The 25334-nt window shown below is 39.5% G+C and overlaps 6 protein-coding genes across 8 annotated transcripts; 2 read left to right on the top strand and 4 right to left on the bottom strand.

The window, feature by feature from the left end:
• Positions 1 to 524: 524 nt before the first annotated feature.
• On the bottom strand, positions 525 to 1843 carry LOC120006399 (transcription initiation factor TFIID subunit 8). The gene has a single exon (XM_038856428.1). It carries the CDS (start codon positions 1420 to 1422, stop codon positions 724 to 726), a length of 699 nt encoding a protein of 232 aa, XP_038712356.1. The 5' UTR covers positions 1423 to 1843; the 3' UTR covers positions 525 to 723.
• Positions 1844 to 2765: 922 nt separating this feature from the next.
• On the bottom strand, positions 2766 to 5358 carry LOC120006483 (O-fucosyltransferase 23-like). 3 transcript variants are annotated; one of them, XM_038856536.1, is made up of 2 exons: positions 5213 to 5358; positions 2766 to 4448 (listed from the first exon to the last, which is right to left on the bottom strand). In XM_038856536.1, exon 2 carries the CDS (start codon positions 4288 to 4290, stop codon positions 2941 to 2943), a length of 1350 nt encoding a protein of 449 aa, XP_038712464.1. In that variant the 5' UTR covers positions 4291 to 4448; positions 5213 to 5358; the 3' UTR covers positions 2766 to 2940. The 3 variants fall into 3 exon arrangements, with proteins under 3 accessions (XP_038712464.1, XP_038712463.1, XP_038712465.1); XM_038856535.1 differs by lacking the exon at positions 5213 to 5358 and adding an exon at positions 4736 to 4968; XM_038856537.1 differs by lacking the exon at positions 5213 to 5358 and adding an exon at positions 4552 to 4697.
• Positions 5359 to 6171: 813 nt separating this feature from the next.
• On the bottom strand, positions 6172 to 8468 carry LOC120005730 (pentatricopeptide repeat-containing protein At2g33680-like). The gene has a single exon (XM_038855523.1). The coding sequence runs from the start codon at positions 8363 to 8365 to the stop codon at positions 6233 to 6235; it is 2133 nt and encodes a 710-aa protein (XP_038711451.1). The 5' UTR covers positions 8366 to 8468; the 3' UTR covers positions 6172 to 6232.
• A 71-nt stretch (positions 8469 to 8539) lies between these two features.
• On the top strand, positions 8540 to 13356 carry LOC120005729 (protein argonaute 2-like). The gene is made up of 3 exons (XM_038855522.1): positions 8540 to 9086; positions 10185 to 11385; positions 11754 to 13356. The coding sequence occupies exons 1-3, from the start codon at positions 8729 to 8731 to the stop codon at positions 13219 to 13221; spliced, it is 3027 nt and encodes a 1008-aa protein (XP_038711450.1). The 5' UTR covers positions 8540 to 8728; the 3' UTR covers positions 13222 to 13356.
• Positions 13357 to 14873: 1517 nt separating this feature from the next.
• Positions 14874 to 19280, top strand: LOC120005054 (protein argonaute 2-like). The gene is made up of 3 exons (XM_038854483.1): positions 14874 to 15471; positions 15966 to 17079; positions 17434 to 19280. The coding sequence occupies exons 1-3, from the start codon at positions 15168 to 15170 to the stop codon at positions 18893 to 18895; spliced, it is 2880 nt and encodes a 959-aa protein (XP_038710411.1). The 5' UTR covers positions 14874 to 15167; the 3' UTR covers positions 18896 to 19280.
• Positions 19281 to 20382: 1102 nt separating this feature from the next.
• LOC120005059 (SAP30-binding protein-like) lies at positions 20383 to 24400 on the bottom strand. The gene is made up of 7 exons (XM_038854491.1): positions 23957 to 24400; positions 23603 to 23663; positions 23269 to 23477; positions 22331 to 22532; positions 20987 to 21118; positions 20787 to 20869; positions 20383 to 20695 (listed from the first exon to the last, which is right to left on the bottom strand). Exons 1-7 carry the CDS (start codon positions 24134 to 24136, stop codon positions 20681 to 20683), a joined length of 882 nt encoding a protein of 293 aa, XP_038710419.1. The 5' UTR covers positions 24137 to 24400; the 3' UTR covers positions 20383 to 20680.
• Between the last annotated feature and the right edge of the window lie 934 nt (positions 24401 to 25334).

The raw sequence follows: 25334 nt of genomic DNA, 5'->3' as shown, positions 1-25334 counted from the left end.
GGAACTCACTTGATCTAATTGCTGGTTAATTCTGGAATTAGTGTATTTTGTGTGTTCTTGTTGTGAACATTGTGGCTTTAATATCATAGAAGATGATTTTGGTAGCACTGGCCTTCAAACATATGCAGGTTTTCTTTTGCTAACAAATCAAAGAATGATGTAGCTCATGCGTCTCGTTAAGGGAATGGGAAGCATTCAAGGCCCCTTCCCTTCGGTCTCTGCATGGTAAAAGTTCCGAGTCCACAAACAGAAAGAGCAGAAGAATTATTATAAGTGGTAGTCGAATAATTGATGGTAAACTGAGTTTGGTGAATTATTGCAGGTATTTAGGTCGCACTGTTGATGATGATGATTTAAAAGGCACAGTCCATTTTTTATATTTTTCTGAACCAACATATTATTGAAAAGTTTTTAAGGGGGGAGGGGATTTGAACACTAATCATCAGGTGATATATACAATTTTTACTGTTCCAACTAATAAAACGAAAAAATTTTAATCAAACCAGCATTGCTATTCATGTCAATTAACATATAAACTTAACTTTTATATTTAAACTACGAAGACGCATGCGATGAAACAACTTGGAAGCGCAACGGTTGCTGCCTTAGAAAGCTTTTGCAACAAGATATTATAGAAGTCCAGGGTTCGACTCCATACTAGCTCCTAAAAATACAGTGCGAAGGCGGATTCCCTGAACTCGTCCAAATCCAATGACAAACTTTTTATGGTTTGATCTTAAATCTCACTCTGCTCCGCTCCATTGGCAACATTTGATCATCAGCAGTACCACTCCTCTTACCATTATTTTCACTCTTCTTCTTACTTTTCACTATTTCTTCTCCACAATCCCCAATCAAACCCACATTATTCTCCCACTTCTTACAACCAACGCACCTCTCAACGCCGACCTTGTAGGTGCTTGCGCCCGGAAGTGCCGGCAACCACCTCGGAATATGAGGAATAGCCTCACTTGAGCCATTCACATTCAGTTTTTTCAAATTCCTCGGAAACTGTTTTCTCGGAAGTGGCTTCGCGAAGGGGATTTCATCGGTGAACTTAACGAAAACCCGGAGATCCCTGAGCACGCTTGATTTTAATTGGCAGGTGTCGTTGCAATGAAGAGTGGAAGCACCGAGGAAGCCATGTGCGGAGGAGAGGTCGTGGAGGGCGTGGATTAGGTCGATGAGGTTGGATTGGGTGCGGTTTGAGGAATTCGAGTATGATGCAGTCCATTTAGATAGAGTCTGGAGGTAGATTGTGGCGATTCTGGTTAGGGTATCGAGGGCGGAGCGTTGGGTGGATGTGAAGCCGACGGATTGACAGATTTGCGAAACTGCCACTCTGGTTAGTGTCAATGAGAAATCTGTTGGTGCTTTAGGATCTTCGTCTTCTTGCTTTGATTGGTGGAGTTTTGATTTCATTGTTGCAGAGCGTAGAAGAAGCTGGAGACCTTTCAATAAACCCTAATCATGGTAGGTTTTGAACCCTTTTGGGCTTGCAGAGGGAGAAGACCCCCCACATGAATATAACGGACCAATGAACAAATCTCTCCCTCTAATCCTTTATGACGCGTCAACCCTGAGCCTGAATCACCGGCACATAATGGGCCTTAGTAGTGGAGATCGTGAATGGGCCCTTAGCCCTTTTCGTTCGCTTTAGTCCCGTGGGCCATATAGAGTTCCTTATTTTGATTGAATCCGGCCTTATGGACCGAAGTATACTTGGGAAGAAGGTTTATGGTAGTTGTGAATGAAAGGGTCCGAGAAGCATCGCTGTAACCGAACGGTTAACCGACCGAAAGAAAGAAAATTATGTCCCTCTCAAAGCATAATGTTCTATGTTCTCAATGGCCCCTCTGTCTAGCTATTCACTATTACAATAACAATTTATGGGCGGAAAGCACATGCCATTGGCACTTACCATCAATTATTTGTTTTTGCGTTTAAGTAGCTGCATAAGTTGCACAACGACAAATTTGGGTTGTAAAGGTTGAACTTGAAGGGTTTTAAGCCTAAATACTTGACTCACCATCCGGATTTCTTAAAGTATAGTCAGCCCCACAAGATGGGAACTCAATTCCTTGATTGCTTTGTAGGGCAAAAAAGTATAATGACACACTGCAAACTTTCCCTTTTTAGGAAAAATGCTTCAATCACCCAATTTCATATCCTTATTCAAACCCCCATACACTGACTTAAACCCCCATTCATGTTTAAGGGGTCCTACACCTGTGTTGGATATTTAAATGGGGGACGATTTTTGGGAGTTGTAGCATTGCACCATTTTGTACAGTCCTTCAATGAGGGAAAGTAAAATATGGAACAAACAGGGAGGAAAAGGTGCGAAAGGTCTTGTAATCTTTGCTGCTGGTGTGGTGTCTGCAAAAGCTTCAAGTTGACAAACGCAAAAAGTACAGCATCAAATGATGACATTAATTACTTGATTTATATGCGACCAAAAGAAAAGGTTTTTAAGCAGGTTGAATAAACATTCTAGAATGGATGCATCACCAAAAAGAAAAAGTAGACCATTGAGTGCTACATCATCAATGGATCATGAAAAAAAGACCATATATGTCCCACGGCAGCAATAGAAACAGAGAGGTTTGTTGGTCTCAGCAAATTAGTAAGTGCTAGGTTTCCACAGATCATAGTAATTTCAGAAGGCTGCCAAATGTGAGAGAATTACATTCTACAAAGAAACTTATGAGACACACCAAAACTAATGATCTCTATAAAGATATGAAGTGCGTAAAACAAAAATATCCCATAACTACATCAGTGTATACTGAACCTGCAATATCAAGCTCCATTTTTGAAATTTTCTGTCCTTGTCTTTCTCTGCACAAACAAAAAAAATCATCAAACTGTACCAACCAATATCAACCTCAGGGTTGAGAAAGATTGATTTCAAAAAACTAGTGGAGGCTCAACTCTCCCTCAGCTGGAAGAACATGAGATAACATTTGAACCATAGCTGATTGCTTGGAGGCTTGAATCAGACATGTTGGTCATCCATTTACGGGGGCCATCAGATTCCCCTGCTATGTTATACGAATAGGACGGCCATCTCACATCCATATCACACGAATCTGTAACACCCATTGTGATCATCTTCTGTGTCCTCTCAAGAACTATAAGGTTTGAAAATGTAGAGAAACTATTCCCTACAAACACATCAGCCCTTAAACACACTTCGTAATCAATCGCAGCTTGAATGAGATACGGGTATTTCTTGTAAATTCTTTCAACGCCCAATTTCTTTTTTTCAAGAGGAATCAATCCTTCTTTCCAACCAGACAATATGGTCGAATCTTCAAGAAGACTGTCCGCAACAGCAAGATAAACAACTGTAGGACTTTTGAGTCCTACAATGTTCCCAACTCTCTCCATAATCTGCTCTTTGCTACTACAAATTTCAGTAATGTGTGATCTTTGCTCTAATTTCTTACAGTGAATCATCCAGTCTATCTCTATCCGCATGTGGACAGCTACATAAGGCACTGGCTGTAATGAAGAACTCTCCGAACCATCACCATTTTCTCCAGAGTCAGATGTACTTCTCATCTCCTTTCCTAAGTCTCGAATTTTGGACACTACTCTATCTGCTTCTTTTGCAAACTCATCAACTAAAACAAGACACTCAAAGACCTTTGCATAGTCCTTTACAGGCCAATGGTCATGCCACAAAAATGGGTTTTTTCCAACTACTCTAATAACCTCGTACCCATCAAGTGGTTCCTGGGTATGCTCTTTCAGTTGGTCTAAATCTCTATCAGTTGTCCACTTCCTTCCCATTCCCTTCTGAAGCTCAAGCACTGCTGATCGATTCGAGACATCGGAATAATGACCCAATTGAACAAACCCTCTACAAAGCGTGTTAAACTTTTCAAATTGAAACACCTTCTCAAAAGATATAGGCTGAAGACGGTCAATTTCCTTGTAAAAAAGCGAAGCACTCAAGCTAGGCATCAAGAGGGTTCTATTCAGCATCCGCGCAGTTAGGCAAGCTCTCGCAAATGCTATCTTTTGATTGTTCAGTCCCCATACAATTTGAGGGACCTCCAGAAACTTATCTTTGCGGATTCCAAAATTAACTTCCAACAGTGGAGTTTTACCATGAATCACTTCAAGGATGTTCCAGTCCACTTTCCCATACCCGGAGAAAGAAGAGAGTAATATGGCTCTGAAGATCAGAGCAAGAACAAGCAAAGCAGCACATTTAAATGTTAAAGAACCAAAATAGCGACCCAATACTCTTGAATTCTTACAATTGGAGGACAAATCCATCTAAGAATCACAGGCTCAGGTAAAATGTAGCACTTCCTCATCCACCATTGCAGCAAACTCAATCAAATCAGAAACGGCTTAGGAATAATAAATTTAGCTGGAGGACAGACCGGAATGAACTCAAATATGAACCAGATATCTCCAATAAACATAAAAATCTGCATTGACCCAGGACATAAAACACTTATCAGAACCAACCAAAACAGGGCAAAAGTCTAAAATATGAACTCGACCGAAACAGGAGTTAATGTACAAAATTACACATGCAATGGTCTTCAATTCAACTGTGACAAGCAAGATGAGCCATTCAATTTGAGATCGCAAATTCAAGGTGACATCCACCAAATGCAATGCACACAGGCCACAGCCATAAAACAAACGGAAAGAGCAGAATGCCGAAAAAGCAAACAAAAGCAGGCAGAGACCGATAATCCTGCAAACTCACCTCCGATGACTGGATCATGGCACGAAAGCCAATAAACACTTTTTTGTTTGAATCCCAATTGTTAGAAGAATCCAGATAACAAAACAAAAGCAAACAAAGCCACAAGGAGAAGATGATCAAAAATCATGAAAAGGAATCCCAGAAAGCCTGAATTACCGTGAACAAAAAGCAAAACCCAACCGCCCCATCACATCATGACAACCTAGAATCGCATTAAATATTAAAATAAAAACTGGTCAAATTAATTGAAAACGAAAACCCTTTTTCTGGGTTCTTACACGAGAAGATTCAAGAAAATCAAAGGAGAGGAATCTACAGCGCGTGATGATTTGGAATTCCGAAAAAATCTAAAAGGGTATGGAAGTCGAGTCGGAGATCAGAGATAGATTCACATAGCAGGCGTAGGTGAAGCCAAAATTAAAACAAAGTGAATTAGAACAAAGTGAAGCCAAAATTAAAGAACCCTGCTTTGCGTACATCATTGATTCAACAATTGAACAGAAGCAGCCTTGACTTGAACAAGGAAATTATGTTTGTCCCCGACTTTTTCCTTTCCTGAAAATGGTTTCCGAAACGAGACAAAAATATGAGCTTGGGTTGGGACCTGTGACAGAACAGAAGGGTAATGTGACCAACTGTAGTGACTAGATTGCAATACATGCTAATATAATTTATTAATTTTCCTTGAAATGCAAGTTGTAACTTGTAATCATAATCTCTCTTTCATATTAAAGTAATTGTATTAGCATGTGAGACCCATTTGTCTCCACATGTCAAGTTTTTTTTTAAATAGATTTGTTTTATACAATTTGTGGCTTGCATAGTTCTATAATTCTATTTCTAATGCTCCCATTAACACACCCGAGAAACCAGTTAAATTTTTTTTTTTTAAAAAAATGTTCCCATTAACTTGTATTTCACTTTGTAGAGATAATATTTGGACCATCAATCCAAATATTTGCAAATGGGCCCCCATGGGCCAGCCTACTTTGTGTTGTGTCCACTTGTAGCCAACACGTGGACAGAGCTGATGGAACAGGTGTAGGGTATTTTCCAGGTTAAACCTGACAGAGCAGATCTCTGATCCCATCTCTGCCCGGGCCGGGCCTTATCATAGTCATGTTGAAATCATAGGCTCGAACATCTGTGATCTGTCCATGCAGCAGCAGAGAAAGTACAAACGAAAGGATATATGCAATGCACGTGATACCTGTAGGCTCCACCACTAGCATGGGTAATCTCTTGGTTTCTCACTTTCCCGGGTCTCTTGCCAGATTGGGCCAGGCCCGCATCTCGGCCCAGGTGCGAGTCACCAGGATTACATGGACTACTTTTCACAGGAAACATGTTTTGTTTCCAATTTCCATGCTAGAAATCAAAAATACCATTCAAAAATTTTCGCCAGATAACAAAGCAAAGGTAGCAGAGGCAGAATCAAACTGAAATGTTGTATATATCTTATTTTTCTTGATAAAAAAAGATAATCAATGTTGTATATCAAACTGAAATGGTAGCAGAGGCAGAATCAGGAGTAGGCTTGTACCCTTTATCCTTCATTTGTTCAAGTAACTTTCGTAGTTCTGCACGTATTTCTCCAATCTGGGGATGCATTTCGTCTCCCACAACAAACACATGAACTTTACTCCTAATCTCAATCCAGCTACACCCAGGCTCCTTACTCACCCCTCTAAGTTTCATCGTCTTCCTGACCCTTTCAACATCTTCTGACTTGCCCAAGGAAGTGTAGATACTTGACAGCAATACATAAGCAGACGATTCTAGTGAGGCCAAATCCATCAGTTTCTCTCCGGCATATGCTCCCAATTCATAGTTGCGGTAGTTTCGACAAGCACTTAGTAAAATACGCCATAAGCACATGCGATGATCTACGGTAGCAGATTCGATGAAGTCTTTAGCTTCGTTGAGCCTTCCTGCACGGCTTAGGATGTCGACCATGCAAGCATAATGCTCTACTCTTGGAGCTATGGCGAATTTATCAAACATCATCCTAAAATAAGTCCAGCCTCTGTCCACCAATCCCATGTGACTACAAGCCGAGAGAATGTTTACAAACGTAACGTAGTCTGGCCTTGTGCCCTCCACTATCATCTCCTCAAAAAGTTCCAAAGCTTCTTCCCCGCGCCCATTTTGAGAAAGGCCAGATATCATAGCATTCCATGAGACTACGTCCCTCGCAGGCATCCTCCTAAAGACAAGGTTCCCATCTCCCAGATTCCCACACTTCGCATACATGGTTGAAAGGGCACTTCCAATTGGAACTTCTAGACTAAATCCATATTTGAGAGTGCAGGCATGGATTTGCTTTCCCTGTTCCAAAGCAGCGAGGCTTGAACATGCTTTTAGAATACTGGCCATGGTTATTTCATTGGGCAAAATCCCGTCCGTCTGCATTCTGCAATACATGCTCAAGGCTTCTTCATTCTCCCCATTTTGCACATACCCCGCAATCATGGAAGTCCAAAGAACAATGTCAGGTTCTTGCAGAAGATTAAACCCTCTCCGAGCGTCTACTATACGGCCACATTTTGCATACATGTCAACCAATGCTGTCATTATAAATATTTGAGGCTCAAACCCCAACTTCAACGAATAGCTGTGCACTTGTTTTCCTTCCATGACAGCAACAACGTCACTACAAGCATTAAGAACTCCAACGAGGGTGAACTCACTGGGCTTCATCGCAGAAATATGCATCTTAGAAAACAATTTCAAAGCTTTCTCAGAATCCCCACTCTGAGCATAACCAGTGATCATGGCTGACCATGTAATCGAATTTTTCTCGTTAGAAAATTCAAAAATTTGAAATGCATCACCCATGCTCTCACATTTTGCGTACATAGTAACAAGAGCGTTTCCAAGAGATACAAACGACAATAAACCATTCTTAACTGCAAGACCATGTATTTGCCTACCACTATTAACCATTTCAGGAACAACCAAAGCACTAAGTAGGCTTGTAAACACAAACTCATTCTCCTCACCCTCACCTTCTCGCCGCATCAACTCAAAAAGCCCAAAAGCCTCCACTGCCAGCCGTTGACTAGCATGCCCAGATATCATAGTAGCCCAAGACACCGCATTCCTCTCAGGCATTTTATCAAACAATTTGCGAGCCTCCAAAACAAGACCCGCCTTGCAATAGAAGTTGAGAAGAGAACTCCCAACATAAACGTCATAAAACGTTGCAGTCTTAACCGCAAGCGTATGAGCTTGCTGACCAACTGAAGCGCTCGACAAATGCCAAGAAGCGGCTGTGAAAACCCCAGCAAAAGTATGTGCATTTGGTAAGGCATTCTCCGCCCTCATTCGCTGAAAGAGTTTTATAACAATGAGCGACCCCGTGAGACGCTGCTGAGAGTAGCCATTGATTAGGGAGTTCCATGAGACCACGTCTTTGTCGGTTATTTCTTCAAACACTAAATTGGCTTCAACCAAGTGACCGCACTTGGCGTAGAAATTGACGAGGCTATTGGATATGTATATGCAAGAAAAGGAACCAGTTTTTATTATCTTCGCGTGTAAAGTTCTTCCCTTCTGGACGTTCTTCTCTTTGCTATGCCGAACAAGTTCGTTGAAGAAGACGCGATTTCTAGGAGACAAGAGAATCATATGAACTCTGTCCAGTTAAACGGTAAAGAGGTCGGCAGTGTCATCGCTCGTCTACTCTTGGTAAATGCCAATGGAAATAAAAATGGGCTTAGTGGCCGGATCTCGTGGCCCACAACAACAAATCAAACCCAGTCCAATCCAGTAGAATTTCATTTCTGCATAAATTGGTCCGTCGGGTCCTCCGCCTTGTCTCGGTTACATCGAAGGTTCTGGAAGGACTCGAGGATACCCCACGATACCATCTACACTGTTGACGTGTAGTTATACGCCAAATATGCATTTCTTCTAACCGGAGTCTCTTTATTTGGTCTTATTAGTTTACTTTTAGTTGAATCGAATCTGCGAGACTTCGGAGTTGGGGTAATGGAGAAAGGTGGTGTTTACAGAGGGAGAAGTGGAAGAGGAACTGCTGGTGATGGTCGGCGAGGAGGATATCGAGGAGGAAGAGGTGGTGGCCAGCAGTATCGCCGCCGTGATCAACCTGATCAGCAGGAATGGAGAAGTTCTGGCCAAAGTGGAGGCCAGGGGCCACCGCCTTATCATGATCGTCCATACGGTGGTGGTGATGGTGGTGGTCGCGGGCATTCTGGTGGTGCTAGAGGAGTAAATCGGGGAGCCTGGGTTCCCAACAGAGGGAGAGGACCCACCGGACCTCCTGCGGCTGCTGATCATTCCCCAAGTCTTCAACGTGGGAGTCAATCGCCTCCTGAATCTGTCCTTGGTATATTTGCTCTCTCTTTGCAGTGGATTTATATTATTTCGGCTAAACAGTGAGTAAATTGAGAATCTGATTCTGCTCTTTTATAACACTGAACTGATACTGATTAGTGATTCGAAAACGTTTGTTTTTTTTTACTTTTTTTGAGCGAGTCTTTTTTTTTTATTATTTATGTTTGCCTTTGAATGGTGGATGGTGACATAGTGTAACATAGTCATTTTTTTTGGCTGCATTGCTTTTCTGATAGTATTTATTTGTTTGTTTTCTTGATGGAGGATTGTTTAAAACCACTTTTCTTTTTCCTATAGTTTTTTTCCCTGTTGGTTAACTTATTGTTAAACTGCTGTTGCTGGGCCTTTTTTTCTTCAGATTGTTTTCTTGCATATTCTTAAAGTGTTTCTTCTGAACCGTATGGGACTGTGCTGTATGTAATTTTGGTGGGATTACGGTTAGATTGGCATTGTGTCTTATTCCTTACAAGGATTATACTGTTCTTATGTTTTTTAAGCTTTGGTTAACCTTTGTACAAGAGTTGTAAACAGATTGAGGTTGTGAAGGTTGGCTTATTTGAATAAATAGTGTACTGTCTCAAGGTTTTTGTGTTTCTATTTTTTTTTCTTTGTTTCAGATTATACTTGAAAACATCCAAGTATGGTGAAATTCCAACCCCCATAGGATATCGTTTTTGAACGAGCGGAAAACTTTTTTGTGAGAAGTCACATAGGACGTATCTGGTTGCTATGCTTTAATTAAAAATTTTCGGACTAGTTCATTGTTTTCTTGATTTAGATCAAAATATATGTTCATTGCAGAATTTCGATCTCATCTAAGTTCTTACTTTATCCATTCTTCCCAAAACGTGATTTAATTTGTTGGAGGCTTTTGTTCATGCTTAGGTGTTTTTTTAAAAAAACATTATGGAATTCTTTCAAGTTCACAAATTATGCTTTGCATTTCATCATTTTTAAGTTGGCTTAAACTGATCTGATAAAACTATTTTGATTATCACCCATCTGAACACTGTATTTGCAAATTATTTGTCCAATTTTCATCCATTTTAAGTTGGCATAAAATTATTTCTTTTTATGTTTTTCTTTGTAGGTCCTGTTGTTTCTGAGATGGAAAAATGTAAGATTTCTCAAAAATTACCTTCTTCATCATCTTCCGAGGAGAATCCCAACAGAACTGTCCCTGTTAAACGACCAGATAAAGGTGGTACACTGGGCACTAAAATGGTTAGGCTTCGTGCTAATCATTTTCTGGTCAAGTATGATTCTGAGCGCATCATAAAGCACTATGATGTTGATGTCAAATCAGAGGCGCCCATCAAGAATGGTTATCCAAAAAGAATTTCAAAATCTGATCTGTCCGTCATTAGGAACAAATTATTCACTGATAATCCTGCTGAATTTCCTATGTCATTCACTGCCTATGATGGTGAAAAGAACATTTTTAGTGCAGTTCCTTTGCCCACTGGAACATTTAAGGTGCTTGTGGGGGAAGAGGGTAGGCATGGTTCTTATATTGTTTCGATAAAGCTTGTGAGTGAGGTGAAGTATTGTAGGTTGGATGATTACCTGAGTGGTATTATATCCTCTATACCTCGTGACACATTGCAAGCCATGGAGTTAGCTATGAAGGACAACCCTAATAGGAATATGATTCCTGTGGGACGAAGCTTCCACCCTGTTGAAACTTATCCAGAGGATGATCTTCAATGTGGGATTATAGCATCTAGAGGTATTCAACACAGTCTCAAGCTAACATCTCAAGGTTTAGCTTCGTGCTTGGACTATTCTGTCTTAGCATTTCGTAAGAAAATGCCTGTTATTGGCTTTCTCCAAGAGCATATTCGCGGTTTTAATTTAAGTGACTTTGAAAGGTTTAGGAGGCAAGTTCAGATTGCCTTGAGGGGTTTGAAAGTAACAGTAACCCATCGTACTACCAAACAAAAGTATGTTGTTGCTGGGTTGACAAGGGAGAACACAAGACACCTATCATTTACTGCTGAAGACCCAGAAGGCAATGTTCCTGCAAGGCAAGTTAGCGTCATTGCTTATTTCAGGGAAAAATACCAGAAGGAAATTTTGTACAAAGATATCCCTTGCTTAGATTTGGGAAAAAACAACAAGAAGAATTATGTTCCTATGGAGTTTTGTATCTTATTTGAGGGGCAGGTATATCCTAAAGAGCATCTGGATAGAAATGCAGCATTGAAATTGAAGGACAAGTCGCTGGCGCAGCCAGCGGAAAGAGAACGCAGAATATGTGGCATGGTTCAGTCTACAGTGGGGCCATGCAGGTAATGTCCTAAACATTACTGTTTTTTTATAAGAGTAATTATGGAGATGTATTGTTCGACTTATATTTTACGACCAATTGCTGTTTCACAGTTCCATACTTCCATTTTATCTCTTGCTTTTCAATTACAATTTTGAATCCAATGTGTTAACAAAATTTTAATTTCTTCTTAATCTACTTGAGTGCTATATCTATTTTTAAGGCCTACCATGATTTTTTTGTTTTTTCGTTTTAACTTGTCAACTATATGGATCATTCATGGTGGTCACTTATTACTGGTTGTGTGTATCTAGTTGTTGCAAAGTTGTATTTTTCTTTTTCTGGTTTCTTTTTTCGTTATATTTAATATAAGTTATCGGTCCATTGCAGAGGAGAAGTTGTCTCAAATTTTGGAATTGAAGTAGACATGCAAATGACATCAGTGGTTGGACGTGTCTTGGCGCCACCAGAGTTGAAGCTAGGTGCTCCAAATGGCAAGCTTGTTAAAATTCCAGTTGACAGGGTAAAGTGCCAGTGGAACCTCGTTGGGAAAGCACTGGTGGATGGCAAACCAATTCAAAGGTGGGCTGTGATCGACTTCAGTTCTGCTGAATCTGATCGATTCAAACTGATTCCTGGGAAGTTCATTCCAAAGCTGATTGCTCGCTGTAAGAATCTGGGGATTTGTATGGAAGAGCCTCTCATATATGAACGTGCAACAATGAATAAATTCTCCAATGTTGATATGCTTCGCGAGCTTTTGGAAAAGATTAATGACAGGGTGTACCACATTGGCAAAGGTCGTTTGCAAATTGTTCTTTGTGTGATGGCTAGAAAGGATCCCGGTTACAAGTATCTCAAGTGGATCTCTGAGACTAGAGTTGGTGTGATAACTCAATGTTGCTTGTCTACTAATGCGAACAACGTCCATGATCAATATCTCGCTAATCTTGCCCTAAAGATTAATGCTAAGCTTGGAGGCAGCAATGTTGAGCTAATTGGCCGGCTACCCTACTTCAAGGATGAAAAAAATGTCATGTTTATCGGGGCTGATGTCAACCATCCTGGTTCTAAAAATACGACGAGTCCTTCTATTGCAGCCGTCGTTGCTACTGTAAACTGGCCAGCCGCAAATAGGTATGCAGCACGAGTTCGTCCCCAAGAACATCGCAAGGAGAAGATTCTCCATTTTGGTGATATGTGTTTGGAACTTGTGGAAACCTATGCTCGGCTAAATAAAGCCAAACCAGATAAGATTGTGGTGTTTCGAGATGGAGTGAGTGAGGGCCAATTTGATATGGTTCTCAATGAAGAGTTAGTTGATATGAAGAGGGCGTTTGGAACAATTAATTATTCTCCCGCTATCACAATGATTGTAGCACAGAAGCGGCACCAAACTCGTCTTTTTCAGGAGACTCAGGGAGAGGGAAGTTCTACTGGAAATGTGTCTCCAGGCACAGTTGTGGACACAACAATTGTTCACCCATTTGAGTTTGATTTCTATCTTTGTAGCCATTATGGAAGCCTTGGGACAAGCAAGCCTACACACTATCATGTCCTGTGGGATGAAAATGGGATCAATTCTGACCAGTTGCAAAAGCTCATATATGACATGTGCTTCACCTTTGCTCGATGCACCAAACCTGTATCGCTTGTCCCACCCGTGTATTACGCCGACCTTGTAGCCTATAGAGGAAGGCTGTACTATGAGGCAGTAATAGAGGGTCAATCCCCTGTTTCAGTATCATCTTCATTATCATCTTTGGCATCATCATCATCCTCGTCATCAGCTGCTTCCTTGGACGACAGGTTCTATAAGTTGCATGCTGACCTCGAAAACATTATGTTCTTTGTTTGATAAGCTTGGATCTCCTTCAAACCATGGAGGAGACAAGTCATCATATTATGTTGCAATGCATGAATGGTACTTCACTCCTTTTCATATGCAAACCAAGGGGTTTGTGCGTGAATCTAATGTGTTGTATTTCCGTGAGTTTTTTTTTGGTTCTGCAGGCCATGTTGGGATGCTGTACTGTGTGATTGTGTTCCCTCGGACTTTGGCTTTGGCTTGGCATGGATTTGTTTCCGTGTCCTTACCTTTCTGTGGTCGATTGGGGAATCGTGCTTGCTAGACTTTAGAAATACCTGGGTTGTTTCTGCATTTCATGAAGTGTCATTTGTATTTTGTAGTTCTCCGTGTGCTAGATTCTGAGACCATGAGCATAAAGTGTGTTTGATTGGCCCAACATGGGAATAAATGTGTAAAATGGTACAAATTTGTTGTACCCATTTTGTTGGGCCAAGCATGGAGATATGAGACATGATTGACCTCTATGTTGTCTTCAACACATGGGTTCCACTTAACACATACCAACAATTACATTAAAAATCAATATTGAGTTTAACATCTATTACACTAAAAATTCAGCCTATAAATTTACATTATTGTATAAATAGGTTTTGTCGGTACAGTTATATTAACAAAATACATCTCTTAACAAATTTAAGTCATTGTAGTTGAAATATTTATCACATATTTTTATCCACCATCAATTTTTAGAATTTTCTACATTGTCAAGCACAAGCAAGTTTCTCTTAATAAAGTGCTTTCTAAGTTGTTCGCATTAAAAGCGTCAACATCTTCCAATGATAGTCATATCACTTACAATGTATTATATTAACAGATTTTTTAAAATACAGATAAAATATCTTTAAAATACAAATAAAATATTATTTTTTCATATTTTACATATTCTCTATCCAACAGACATTGTATCAGATTATCTATCATATTCTCTATTATATTAAAATAATATTTCTTTCTCTTTCCTTTGTTTATTCTATTAATATAAATTACTTCTATTTAAAATAATAAATTAATTCCATTTTAAAAATATATTTAATTATAATATTAATCAATTATTTTTATTTAAAATAATAAATTAATGTTATTTAAAATTGAAGAAGATTAATTTTTCTTTTGACAATAGAGGAGTGAGGAAAGAGAGGTGACTGAAAGAGAGGAGAAAGAAGAGAAAAAAGAAAGGAGAGAGAGAGAGAGAGGAGTGAGGAGAGAGAGGAGATGATAGAATAAAATAATAAAATGTATTATTTTATATTTAAGAAAGTGAATGGTGATTCTCTAGATATAAGAAATTACTTCAACAAAATAAGGAAGGAATTTTTGGGTAATCTGATGTAAAGTTGAATTTTGATAAATTCTCTATAATGATTGTATATTTTACAGACATACTCATATATATAGATAATAGGATGTAAATGTTCAACCAAATATCAACCTATGACCCATCAACCAAGGTTTCCTGTTTCCATACCAAAACAAAAAAAGAAAAAAGGAAATTCAATGGTTTTGAACTTCTAACAGCGACGCGTGTCTGTATCGTTTACTTTGACTGCTTGACTATAAAGTCTATAACTCAGTAATGAACCAATCAGATGGTAGCTTAAACCTTTACATAGCAAGTTCCCTCTAACAAAGTATCTCAGAATTCACAACCCTTGGCATGGAAGGAGTTTCTCCCGATTCTTTAACCTAACCAAATTACATTGCTCACTTTCTGCTAACCTTCCTCAACACGTAGTTAAACAGTACAATAGGCATTCTCCAATGGCTTGCTTGCTTTGTAAGTAGTCTTGTCCATTTCTTCACACGCAAACTTTCTTACTCTATAAATATCATAACGTCGAGTCCTTCGATCACTAGCAGCAAAAGAACGCGTAACATTTTTCTTGAATTTACAACGAGTTGGTGCCCGGGGTAATCTTTGATTTCGGTTTTTTGCAATGGAGAGAGGTGGGTTTCGAGGAAGAGGTTCTGCCTTTGGTGGCGATGGGAGAGGAAGAGGAAGGAATTATGGGCAGAGTCAGCAGCAAGAGCAATATCATCAGCAGGGGAGGGGTAGAAGCCAGGGCAGGACCCAGGGCCATGTGGGTCCTAGCCAGGGTGGTCGTGGTGGTGCTGAGGGACCCAGAAGTGGTGGGTATTATGGTGGTCGTGGTGGTGGTGGAAGAGGAGGAGGAGAAGGGAGAGGATATTGGGGACCCCCTGCTCCAGGTCAGCCACATTCACAGAGATCAACTGCTCCTGGTATGTTTCTTTGTTAATCGTGAGTTTTGGGTTTCAATTTATTTGATTGAAAGTGTTTTCTGTTTGATTATAATTGTGGTTAGTTTGGAGTCGGTACGCGTTTACAGTATTTGCTGAATTTCATAGCAGTATCTCAATTTATAACGAAAACAAAAAGGAAAAGAAACTTCAAGAAAGTAGAAGAAGTAGAGAAAAACATATGAAAGATTCCAATTAGATAATTTGAAGTGGTTTCCTTTGTTAGATAGAGGAAAGACTATCAAGGTTTTATTGCTGATATTAGCTTCTCTGTAATGCAAAGTTTGCTTGACACTCTAGAGGAGAAAGATTAAGAAACTGTCAAAATTGATGATATATTTCTAATTCTTCTTGTTCTGCCCTAATTTCTGTCCCATAATTTTTTTGGAAAAACACATTGATATTATCTTTGAATGATATGGTTTTTGTTCATGATTACGAGCATTTAGCTTGTCTATTTTCTTCTTCTCCTCCAGTGATGCGGCCTGACAGTGGCAGTACAAATGCTGTCCGATCTCTGAGGCTTCGTACCAATCATTTTTTGGTTAAGTACAATCAAGAAAGTATCATAAGACACTACAATGTAGATGTCAAACAGGAGGTTCCATCCAAGCCTGGTCAGCGTGTGAAGTTACCGAAGTCTATCCTGTCTAAGATTAGGAACAAATTATCCTCTGATGATCCTATACGGTTTCCTTTGTCCATGACTGCATATGATGGCGAGAAGAGTATTTTCAGTGCGGTAGCATTGCCCACCGGAAAATTTAAGGTGGAATTTTCCCATGGTGAAAGCATGAGGACCCGTTCATTCATAGTCACTCTACAACTTGCGAATGAAATTAAACTTTGCAAATTGAATGATTATCTAAGTGGTACGTCAACGTCGATCCCTCGTGATATACTGCAACCTTTAGACGTGGTCATGAAGGAGAATCCAACCAGGAAAATGATTTCTTTCAGAGGAACTTTTCATTCCCCCACATCTTACCCGAAAGATAGCATTGGACGTGGCATCACTGCTTCTAAAGGAGTTAAACACAGACTGAAGCTCAGCTCTCAAGGTCTGGCCTTGTGTTTGGACTACTCTGTTCTCCCATTTTGGGAGAAAATTCCTGTTATAGACTTCCTCGAGAAGCAGATCCGTGGCTTTGATGTGAACAACTTCAAAAGGTTTATGCGAGACGTAGAGAATAATTTGAAAGGACTGAAAGTTAATGTGACTCATCGTGCTACCGATCAGGTATTTAAAATTTCAGGGTTAACCAAAGATATAACCCAGAACATTTCATTCCCTCTTGAAGACCCAAATGGCGTGATTCCACCAAGGGATGTTCGCCTTGTTGATTATTTCATGGAGAAATACAGCAAGGATATTGTCTGCAAAAATATACCCTGCTTAAATTTGGGCAAAAGCAGTGGACGGAACTATGTTCCAATGGAGTTCTGTGTCATAGCTGGAGGGCAGAGGTGCAAAAAGGAACTTCTGGACAAATATCAAGACAAGAAGTTAAAGGAGAAGTCATTGGTTCGGCCAAAGGATAGGCTAAACACGATACTTGACATGATTCAAGATGGCAACGGACCTCGTGGGTGAGTAACTTTAGCTTTTGTTTTGTAGACGTTATGGGAGAAAGACTTCTGATCTATCATTAACATATTTTTTGGCTGCATTTTGTATAGCTTATGTTTAATTTGAACTTTGGCAAAGCTCATCTATTCATTCAATCGGAAAAGCACAGCCATATGGTTTGTTATTATCTGAAACTGAAAGTGCTTCAGAAATTCACCTGCGTAAATCATATTTATGTGCATTGATCTACTAAATTTCTAGCTTATCATTAGGTATAGTATAATGTTTTTGTTGGCTCAATTTCTGTTGATATGGTTTTATAGTTTAATTACGAGACGCTGAAATTTTTCCTATTTTGATAATTTTGATTGCAGTGGAGACATCAGTAAGAATTTTGGAATCGAGGTTGATACAAATATGACGACAGTGACTGCCCGGGTTATCAAGCCACCTGAGTTGAAACTTCGCACTCAGAACGGCAATTTCATGAAGGTGACAGTTGATGGAGAGAAATGCCATTGGAATCTTGTTCGAAAATATGTGGTGGAAGGCAAACAGATTCTTCGGTGGGGGTTGTTGGACTTGAGTTCTTATGATCGGGATGAGTTAGATGCTGATAATTTCATTCCAAAGCTGTTGCGTCGCTGTAATGATCTTGGCATCGACATGGCAGAGCCTGTTTCCTACAGAAGGGCTTCAATGAATCTGTTGTATAATGTTGATGGTCTTCAACAAATGCTCAAAGGCATTAACGAGGAGTCAAATGAGATTGGTAGAGGCGATTTGGAGATACTCGTTTGTGTTATGCCTAGAGAGGACCCTGGTTACAACAATCTGAAGTGGATATCTGAGAAACAAGTTGGTATAGTCACTCAGTCTTGTTTATCTACAAATGCCAATAAAGCAAACGATCAGTTTCTTGCCAATCTTGCTCTAAAGATCAATGCCAAGAACGGTGGAAGCAACGTAGAGCTCATGAACCTGCTCCCGCGCATAAGAGGCAATGGCCATGTTATGTTTATTGGTGCGGATGTCAATCATCCTGGCTCTTGGAATTCAACAAGTCCATCAATAGCAGCTGTTGTTTCCACTGTGAATTGGCCTGCTGCAAATCGATATATAGCACGAATCCAACCTCAAGATCACCGCGCAGAGAGGATTCTGAATTTTGGGCACATGTGTTTGGAGCTTGTTGATACTTATGCTCAGCTAAATCAAACAAGGCCAGAGAAAATCATAATATTTCGTGATGGGGTAAGTGAGAACCAGTTTGATATGGTTCTCGAGGAAGAACTAGGGGACCTTAAGAGGAAATTTAAGGCATTGAATTACTCCCCTACCATCACAGTTATTGTGGCCCAAAAGCGACACCTGACTCGTTTATTTCCAGAGAATGATATGGATGGTGGTTCCACTGGTAATGTGCCTCCAGGCACGGTGGTCGATACAAAAATCAATCGCGATATGAAGACTGACTTTTATCTTAGCAGCCATTATGGTAATATCGGGACAAGCAAGCCTGCGCACTATCATGCCTTGTGGGATGAGCACAACTTCACACGCGATGAACTGCAAGAGCTTTGTTATAGCCTGTGCTTCACATGCGCTCAGTGCACTAAGCCTGTCTCAGTGGTTCCCCCTGTGTGGTATGCTGACCGTGCTGCTTACAGAGGTCGCCTTTACCATGATGCAATTGAGTTGCGAAAATCATCTTCTTCATCATCATCATCAGCATCAGCAGAAGCATCAGAAGCTACGTCCTCAGCAGTGGCTTCCTTCGACGAGCAGTTGTATAGGCTGCATCCTAACGTGGAGAACTCTATGTTTTTCCTTTGAGATGGCAGTCATGGTTCAACCTCATTTTCTATTCAGAGTGGCAAAGAAGTTTGTGCGTGAATGTAATGGGTTTCAACTAGTCTGATCTTTCTACCTAGTCCTGGTATTGTTTTGTCTGAATTGTTGTGGATTTTGATGCAGAACCGGTATATGCTTATATGTTAAAGCATATTTGGATTTAAGTGTGTGTTTGTATTAGCGGTGTGGGATTGTTATATGTGCTGACATGTTGAGTCTTTATCTTTCTGCCGATATCTTTTTGTATAAAATTTTCTTTACTTTTACATCCCTTGTAGTTGCAGGGAGAGAAATAGAGAAGAATATCTATATGTCTATATGTTTCAACTTTCATGTAGTGGATGATTGTTCGAATTTTTGAGATGAAGGCTCGAATGAATGATTATGCTTTTGGTGTCTTCAGGGTTATTAGATCCAGAATCAGTTGGTAATTAAAGTATAAAACTGTTCTTTGCAAGTAAGACTAAAGATGACAGTTTTCTGTGCTTGTTTGAACAAAATTTTAGGCCTTCCATAATCGGTTGGGCTCAGTCAACGGTTTACCTCAAAAAAACTGTCAGATACTGTCTGGATCAAGACAACTCATGCTAACCCATCCTTTCTTCACATGCAGACAATGCAGTCAACTTAAATTGATGGGTGATTAAGTCATCATTCAAACAACATAGAGCCTTTCTTTCCATTACTGCTAATGCAGTTCAGACCATCCATCAATACATACAAACTTAGTCTTTTGGACATCTGTCACTAGATAATCTTTTAGCAACGTAAGGATAAAATAATCTTCTTTAGTTTGATTGCAGAAGACATTTACAATATTTTATTCTTCAAAGATTGAGAAAGATATGGATTGAATGAATTCTCACTTTCTTCCCGGCAGAAATAGATTGTTTTATGAGAAATCCAATGCTCTCAATCATATTTGACCTCCATTGCCTGCCTTATCCTTCACCGAAAGTCCAAGCTTTTGATGATGGAGTGCCAAACTCTGAATTCCCATTCTACCTCATGTTTTCTACCACCAGGGCTTTGTATATAAAGCTTGAATTTGTCTAACCTTGTTTGCAATACCTCAGTACCTGGCATTCATGGAAGAAACCTCCTATGCCTATCATGTGTTTGTGCTTTTGTCCCTGTTGCATTTGTTTTAGACTGAACTTAAGTGTTTAAAAGTTTCACAGATCGTACCGGCCTAAAATTTTCCCCTTCTTCATTGCGATATCTTGATGTCAATACTAATACCATGTCTGATCATCTTCCTTGGATATGTTCTACCATCTACCACAACTAGAAGTGCGCAAGTATAAGCAGCTCTCAACAAGTTAAAAGGCTCAGTTAAAGACAAAATTAGCCTCTCTTTGTAAATGCCAATCCGTTCTCAGTTCTCCATGGACTTTGACGATGTGCGCTGGGGTAATACTGGTTTTTTCATGCCGGCAGTGGTGGAATATATGAATAAAGGTGGGTCCTAGCATCATACTACTGTTGAATTAATCTGCAAGTAGACACCTTTCAGTCTAGAACTTTTGGGATATGCATGTAAAAGAAAGGTAATTTACATATGAAGTACAGGTTAATGGAAAAATGGAATTGCCTTTTGATGATGACTAATCTCGAAAGGCAACAAACGAAAGTATATACACCCAATTCGGTAGTGCCAACATAAGCTTTCGTCAATCAAAGTCTCTCCACCAACTCTTTTCCAACATTGTTTACCTATGTCGTAATCAAAACAAAGAACCGCCGCCATGTGAGTAGAGAATACCTTCAATCACCACCCACCTGAAATCAAGTTGGAACGATACAAATCAGAATTTTTCACAAAAACTGATATCTATATGCACTATTCTCGAGCTTTTTTAAAAATACAAACCTTATCCCACTTTGATTTCCGAGCAACAACATTAGTTGTAGTTAGAGCAGGGTTCAATCCACCAGAAACTACAACTGGGGCACCTGTAAAGTGAGTCAGTTTAAGGGCAAACCAATATTGTACCATATTGGTTCATTAGAAAGAGGAAGAAAAGTCCTCGAGAAGCCTTCATGTAAAATTAAAAAGGACTACTCTCGTACCTGGAATAGGCAAGCTAAACTTTGATCCAGCCCTCACAATTCCAGGCTGATACCCTCCCATAACAAGTTCGGGCCTTGGACTCCTCTTCAATTCTTGATCTCTCCTCTCCCTTTCACGCTTCATATCAATTTCTGCTTCATAAAAGAGAGGCAAAAAACAAAGGTTAGCCAAAAATATGGTTCGTAAGAAGTAATGGCAATAAAACTAGAACTTTCCAGATGACATTAACAAGCAAGAGAAGGAAACAAGGAAATCTATGCAACAACAAATGCATATAACAGCCAAGAGTTTGCAAAATCTACAGGTAAGAGCAACAAAGTGTATGCTGTGGCCTGTGGGTACTGGGGAAACATTAACCATCACATAGTTTTTTCCCCTCACTGGCATCTTCTTCTTCACCATCGATCATTTCGCGCACAGAAAAGCATGGAGCTCCAAACTCCAACCAACCAAACCTCAACCCAAGACCTTGGAAACCCTAAAAATGGCAGAACCCACTCTGTCCCTGAACAATACATTGACAGTACTTGCTCCACTCCTTATGTCAGTGCTCCATCAAGCCCTGGTCATGTTCATGGACCCGGGTCCGGACCCTTCAGTGGTGGTGGGTTTTTCTACAGTGCAACGGCCAGTCCAATGCATGAGACCTCGTTGATCAGTCATTTCGTAAAGTGCAAGCGGAGGCGCGAGTGTGAGAGGCTTCGACGTCCGATCTCAAACCGTGAGCTATCAATAAAGGTTATAGGCTTTGAAATCGGGCTCAGAGACGTGAGCGTACTGCCATTAACGGGGAAGCGATGTTGCCATTAACAGAGAAGGGTTTTGGGGGTGGTGGTGCAAGGGCGCGTTTGGATTTTGGGGGAAATGGGGCGTGAATGAGAAACTGTGGAGTGCAAATAGTCCCCATCTATTTATATAGCTTGCTAAAAGTTGAGGGTGTGACCAGTAGACAGTAGTATATGGCAGTTCTACAATTCACAATTGACATACTGCTATACCAGATTATATTTGTACCTTTTAAGGAACAAGAGAAAGTGATGCTTTTCCAAATGACATGTAGCAGCCCCAGATGGACAGACTATGCAGGTAATCAAAATTTGAAATCAGAATGTAAATGGAAAGGTTAATTTTAAATAAAACTAGGATGACTCTCCAAAAGACCAGAAACAGCATAGATAGGCAAATTATGAAAGATTTGACAAAGCCCAAAGGCAAACCAAAATAGAAAATGCAAACAAATAACTTATGGACTACTCCAAACTGTTGCATGCATAAAAAAGCCAGAAGCAATTCTGTGTGTGCTCAAGAGTGAGAAGCTGAACAAGGTTACAAGGGTAAATGACCTATTTCATTGTAGTAGTCGTTGTTGTCATATCCATGAGGGTCAAACACATCTTTACTAAAGCAGGACCCTATCTGATCAATATCCTGATACCTCACTGCATGCAGCAAGAAATCCGGGTTACGATAGTCCTTCCTATTGCGCACTTCAGCATTGAAACTTCTCCCATTTTTCTTCAGGGCAAGAAATTTATCTATTCTCCTCTGCATAATCACAACAAAGTAAATATCGAACGATTATATATAGTACAAACAAAAATCTTTTAAACATTAGAAGATCGGATATTCCCAAGTGATTAAATAACACATAAATTGATATACAAACAGTATAGAGCAGCCGGCAATAAGGAAACTTCTAGTGCGGTAAAAGTTCAGTCAAATATAATGGCGAGATTTAGGTTTGGCCAAACCCATGCAAGCATGCTGGAAAGTTTCATAGCATGGAAGAAAACAATGCAGTAATCTACCATTCTCCAACTCCAAATTTTACTTAGACCAGGCTTAAAAATGATAAAAAAAAAATCATGAGAGCTTCAGAAAGCCATATGATAATAACATGGATGAGAAAGCATTAGCAAAATAACATGTCCAGCTACACTTTAATCAATTAGAAACAAACAAATGGAGAAGTTATATGAGGCAATGGACATATCATGTAAGGTTCACAATACATGTTCAAACAGGAACTATATACATCTAGACACCCTAAAACCATTTATAAACAAACAAAGGAGACAGATATATGAGGCACGTCCCCAATAGCCAGAATACATGTGATAATGAAGGAAAGAAGCAGCCCCAAGCGACACCTTTTCTATGTGGACTTGTGGACAGATGCAGTCTAAACTCTAAACTATTAACATATCATATAAATAAGGACCAGAAATTGAAACAAAGGGATGCGAACCATCATTTGAACAGAAACTTAAAAGTTGCTTACTTGCAGCTCCTCTGGGCACGAGGATTTAGTTGGTGGAGGGAGAAATTTATCCAATAGATCCATATTTTCGACAGAAACCTCAACTGCACCCTCAACTTCCAGAGATTCTAATTCAGCAATCGTCATATTCATTGTATCTGGCTGATGTGGTTTCAAGTTTCCAGACTGAAGTGCCTCCTGAACATTCAATGTTGAAATCTGAATGGTTCCTGAAAGAGTTTTTACTTGGACATCATTGATACTTTGATAGTAAAGATAGGGAATTGCGGAAAAATAAACAAGCAATAGAATTTTGAAAAACTTTATTCATACTAATTCATGAAACTAAGCATACCATTAGCTCCTTGAAGCTCTGCACCAAACAAGAACCTGCTACTGCTTTCCATCTCCCCTTCCTGCAATTCACCAATATTCATAATCAATTAAAACCATGCGCTTTCCACCAACAAACCTAACAAGTCGTTCCCGTTTTTCTTCTTTCGAAAACCATTATTCAATCCTATTACTGATAGAGTAATGCTACAGCCCCCAAATATTGTCCCCAATTTTCAAATTTTAACTCTGTAAACCAAAAATAGAGAACAAAACAATTTCAAAATTTAACTCCATAAACCAAGCCTACACAAAAGCTTTCAGAACGTAGAATCTAACACCACAATTTGGGACCATAGCCACATAAAAAGAGTACCTCTCTTGTAACCATAGCATCACTTGAACCTCCCTCGTTTTCTGTCGCTTCTTTATCATCGTTTTGCTCTTGCCCCTCCTCTCCTTCTTCTTCTTCAATATCTTCCATCTCTTCATCGTCTTCGTCGTCGCCGTACATAGAGAGTAAAGCAATTCCCTCTGATTTCTTCCTCGATGTCATGATCGAATTCTACCGTTCTAGGGTTAGAGCTTGATTTACGTTGTATTGAATTCGGGGAAAAAAAAAATAGGGTTTCGAATTCCTGTCACCCAACCCTTGTTCTTAGTTCTTACCCAACCGATGGCCCAATAATTGGGCAACCCGAGTCTCGACTCTCGCAGATTACCGATTAATCGAATTGCCGTGAAAGATCTCCAAATTGCCGCGGCAGGCAACTTTAGGCTCTGGTCGGTCAAAAACTACTTACAGAAACACGGGGCTGAACCGCTGTAAGCTAAAGGCCTAGGCCTGTTTATATAGAGCCCACGAATCTAAACAGGCCAATAACCCATGAGTTGGCAATCCAAGAAGCCGCAGAGAGGGCCCGCTTAAAGCTAGTTAATTTCGGCCCAACATGTAAGCCCGTAAAGCACCTGAAGTCGCAACCAGAAGTTTCAAGCGTTGAAGAAACTCAAGAGCCGTTAATCTTACTCAAATACCAATTGACTAGAGCTTTCCATAAAAGCCAACAAATCCGTTCTTGTAGATTTCTAATGACTACCAATAGATAAGAGAAATTCTCCTATACGCACTTAATTTATACATTTAAAATACGTATTTATGTTTTCACCATTGATTTAAAATATATAGGATCCAAAATAATGAACATCACTTATCATTTCATTCATCCACACCCTTATAAAGTGAAAGTGATGTGTATAGGAGAATTCTTCCCATAAATAAATACTTATTTTTCTTTTGCAATTGACCTAAATTTAAATTCTTATCATCGGCCAAAAAGTCCCTAAATTTCCACACAAGTCCGACTAGACCCAAAATTGGAGTTGTGACTATAATTATTTTAATTAAATTGGTTATTATTTTGTTTTACAAATTTTATACTAGAGTTTAAGAGTTATGAATTATTAATATTTAAGGTTTAAGGTTTAGGAAAAAAAATAAATTTTGTTGAGATAGTGAAAAGGATGGAATTTATCATTCTGATAATCAGGTTTTATCCCCTTTCCCATTTAAAAAAAAAATTATGTTAACCAAATACGGAAGTTTCGAGTAAAAGTCAATTTTAGCTAACAGAATTGAAGCCAGCTCCCAAATTGTTGTTAGAAAATGCTGACGTGGAAATTAATAAAAAAATAAATACAGGTAAATACACCGATAGCCAGGGAAGCAACAGAAAGAAATTGAGAGAATATACCTA

This window comes from Tripterygium wilfordii, chromosome 9, assembly GCF_013401445.1.
Source record: "Tripterygium wilfordii isolate XIE 37 chromosome 9, ASM1340144v1, whole genome shotgun sequence".
In the NCBI taxonomy this organism is placed as follows: domain Eukaryota; kingdom Viridiplantae; phylum Streptophyta; class Magnoliopsida; order Celastrales; family Celastraceae; genus Tripterygium; species Tripterygium wilfordii.
Note: the sequence above shows the minus strand (reverse complement) of the source record. Positions and strands in the feature narration are given on the sequence as shown.

Bases quoted from the DNA above. Each gene is read 5' to 3' on its own strand.
- LOC120006399 (XM_038856428.1), bottom strand. From the start codon at position 1,422: ATGAAATCAAAACTCCACCAATCAAAGCAAGAAGACGAAGATCCTAAA.
- LOC120006483 (XM_038856536.1), bottom strand. From the start codon at position 4,290: ATGGATTTGTCCTCCAATTGTAAGAATTCAAGAGTATTGGGTCGCTAT.
- LOC120005730 (XM_038855523.1), bottom strand. From the start codon at position 8,365: ATGATTCTCTTGTCTCCTAGAAATCGCGTCTTCTTCAACGAACTTGTT.
- LOC120005729 (XM_038855522.1), top strand. From the start codon at position 8,729: ATGGAGAAAGGTGGTGTTTACAGAGGGAGAAGTGGAAGAGGAACTGCT. The intron at 9,087-10,184 runs GTATATTTGCTC...TTTTCTTTGTAG, and splicing joins GCCTCCTGAATCTGTCCTTG to GTCCTGTTGTTTCTGAGATG. The intron at 11,386-11,753 runs GTAATGTCCTAA...GGTCCATTGCAG, and splicing joins TCTACAGTGGGGCCATGCAG to AGGAGAAGTTGTCTCAAATT.
- LOC120005054 (XM_038854483.1), top strand. From the start codon at position 15,168: ATGGAGAGAGGTGGGTTTCGAGGAAGAGGTTCTGCCTTTGGTGGCGAT. The intron at 15,472-15,965 runs GTATGTTTCTTT...CTTCTCCTCCAG, and splicing joins ACAGAGATCAACTGCTCCTG to TGATGCGGCCTGACAGTGGC. The intron at 17,080-17,433 runs GTGAGTAACTTT...TTTTGATTGCAG, and splicing joins GATGGCAACGGACCTCGTGG to TGGAGACATCAGTAAGAATT.
- LOC120005059 (XM_038854491.1), bottom strand. From the start codon at position 24,136: ATGACATCGAGGAAGAAATCAGAGGGAATTGCTTTACTCTCTATGTAC. The intron at 23,664-23,956 runs GTACTCTTTTTA...GGTGAATTGCAG, and splicing joins ATGCTATGGTTACAAGAGAG to GAAGGGGAGATGGAAAGCAG. The intron at 23,478-23,602 runs GTATGCTTAGTT...AAACTCTTTCAG, and splicing joins AGAGCTTCAAGGAGCTAATG to GAACCATTCAGATTTCAACA.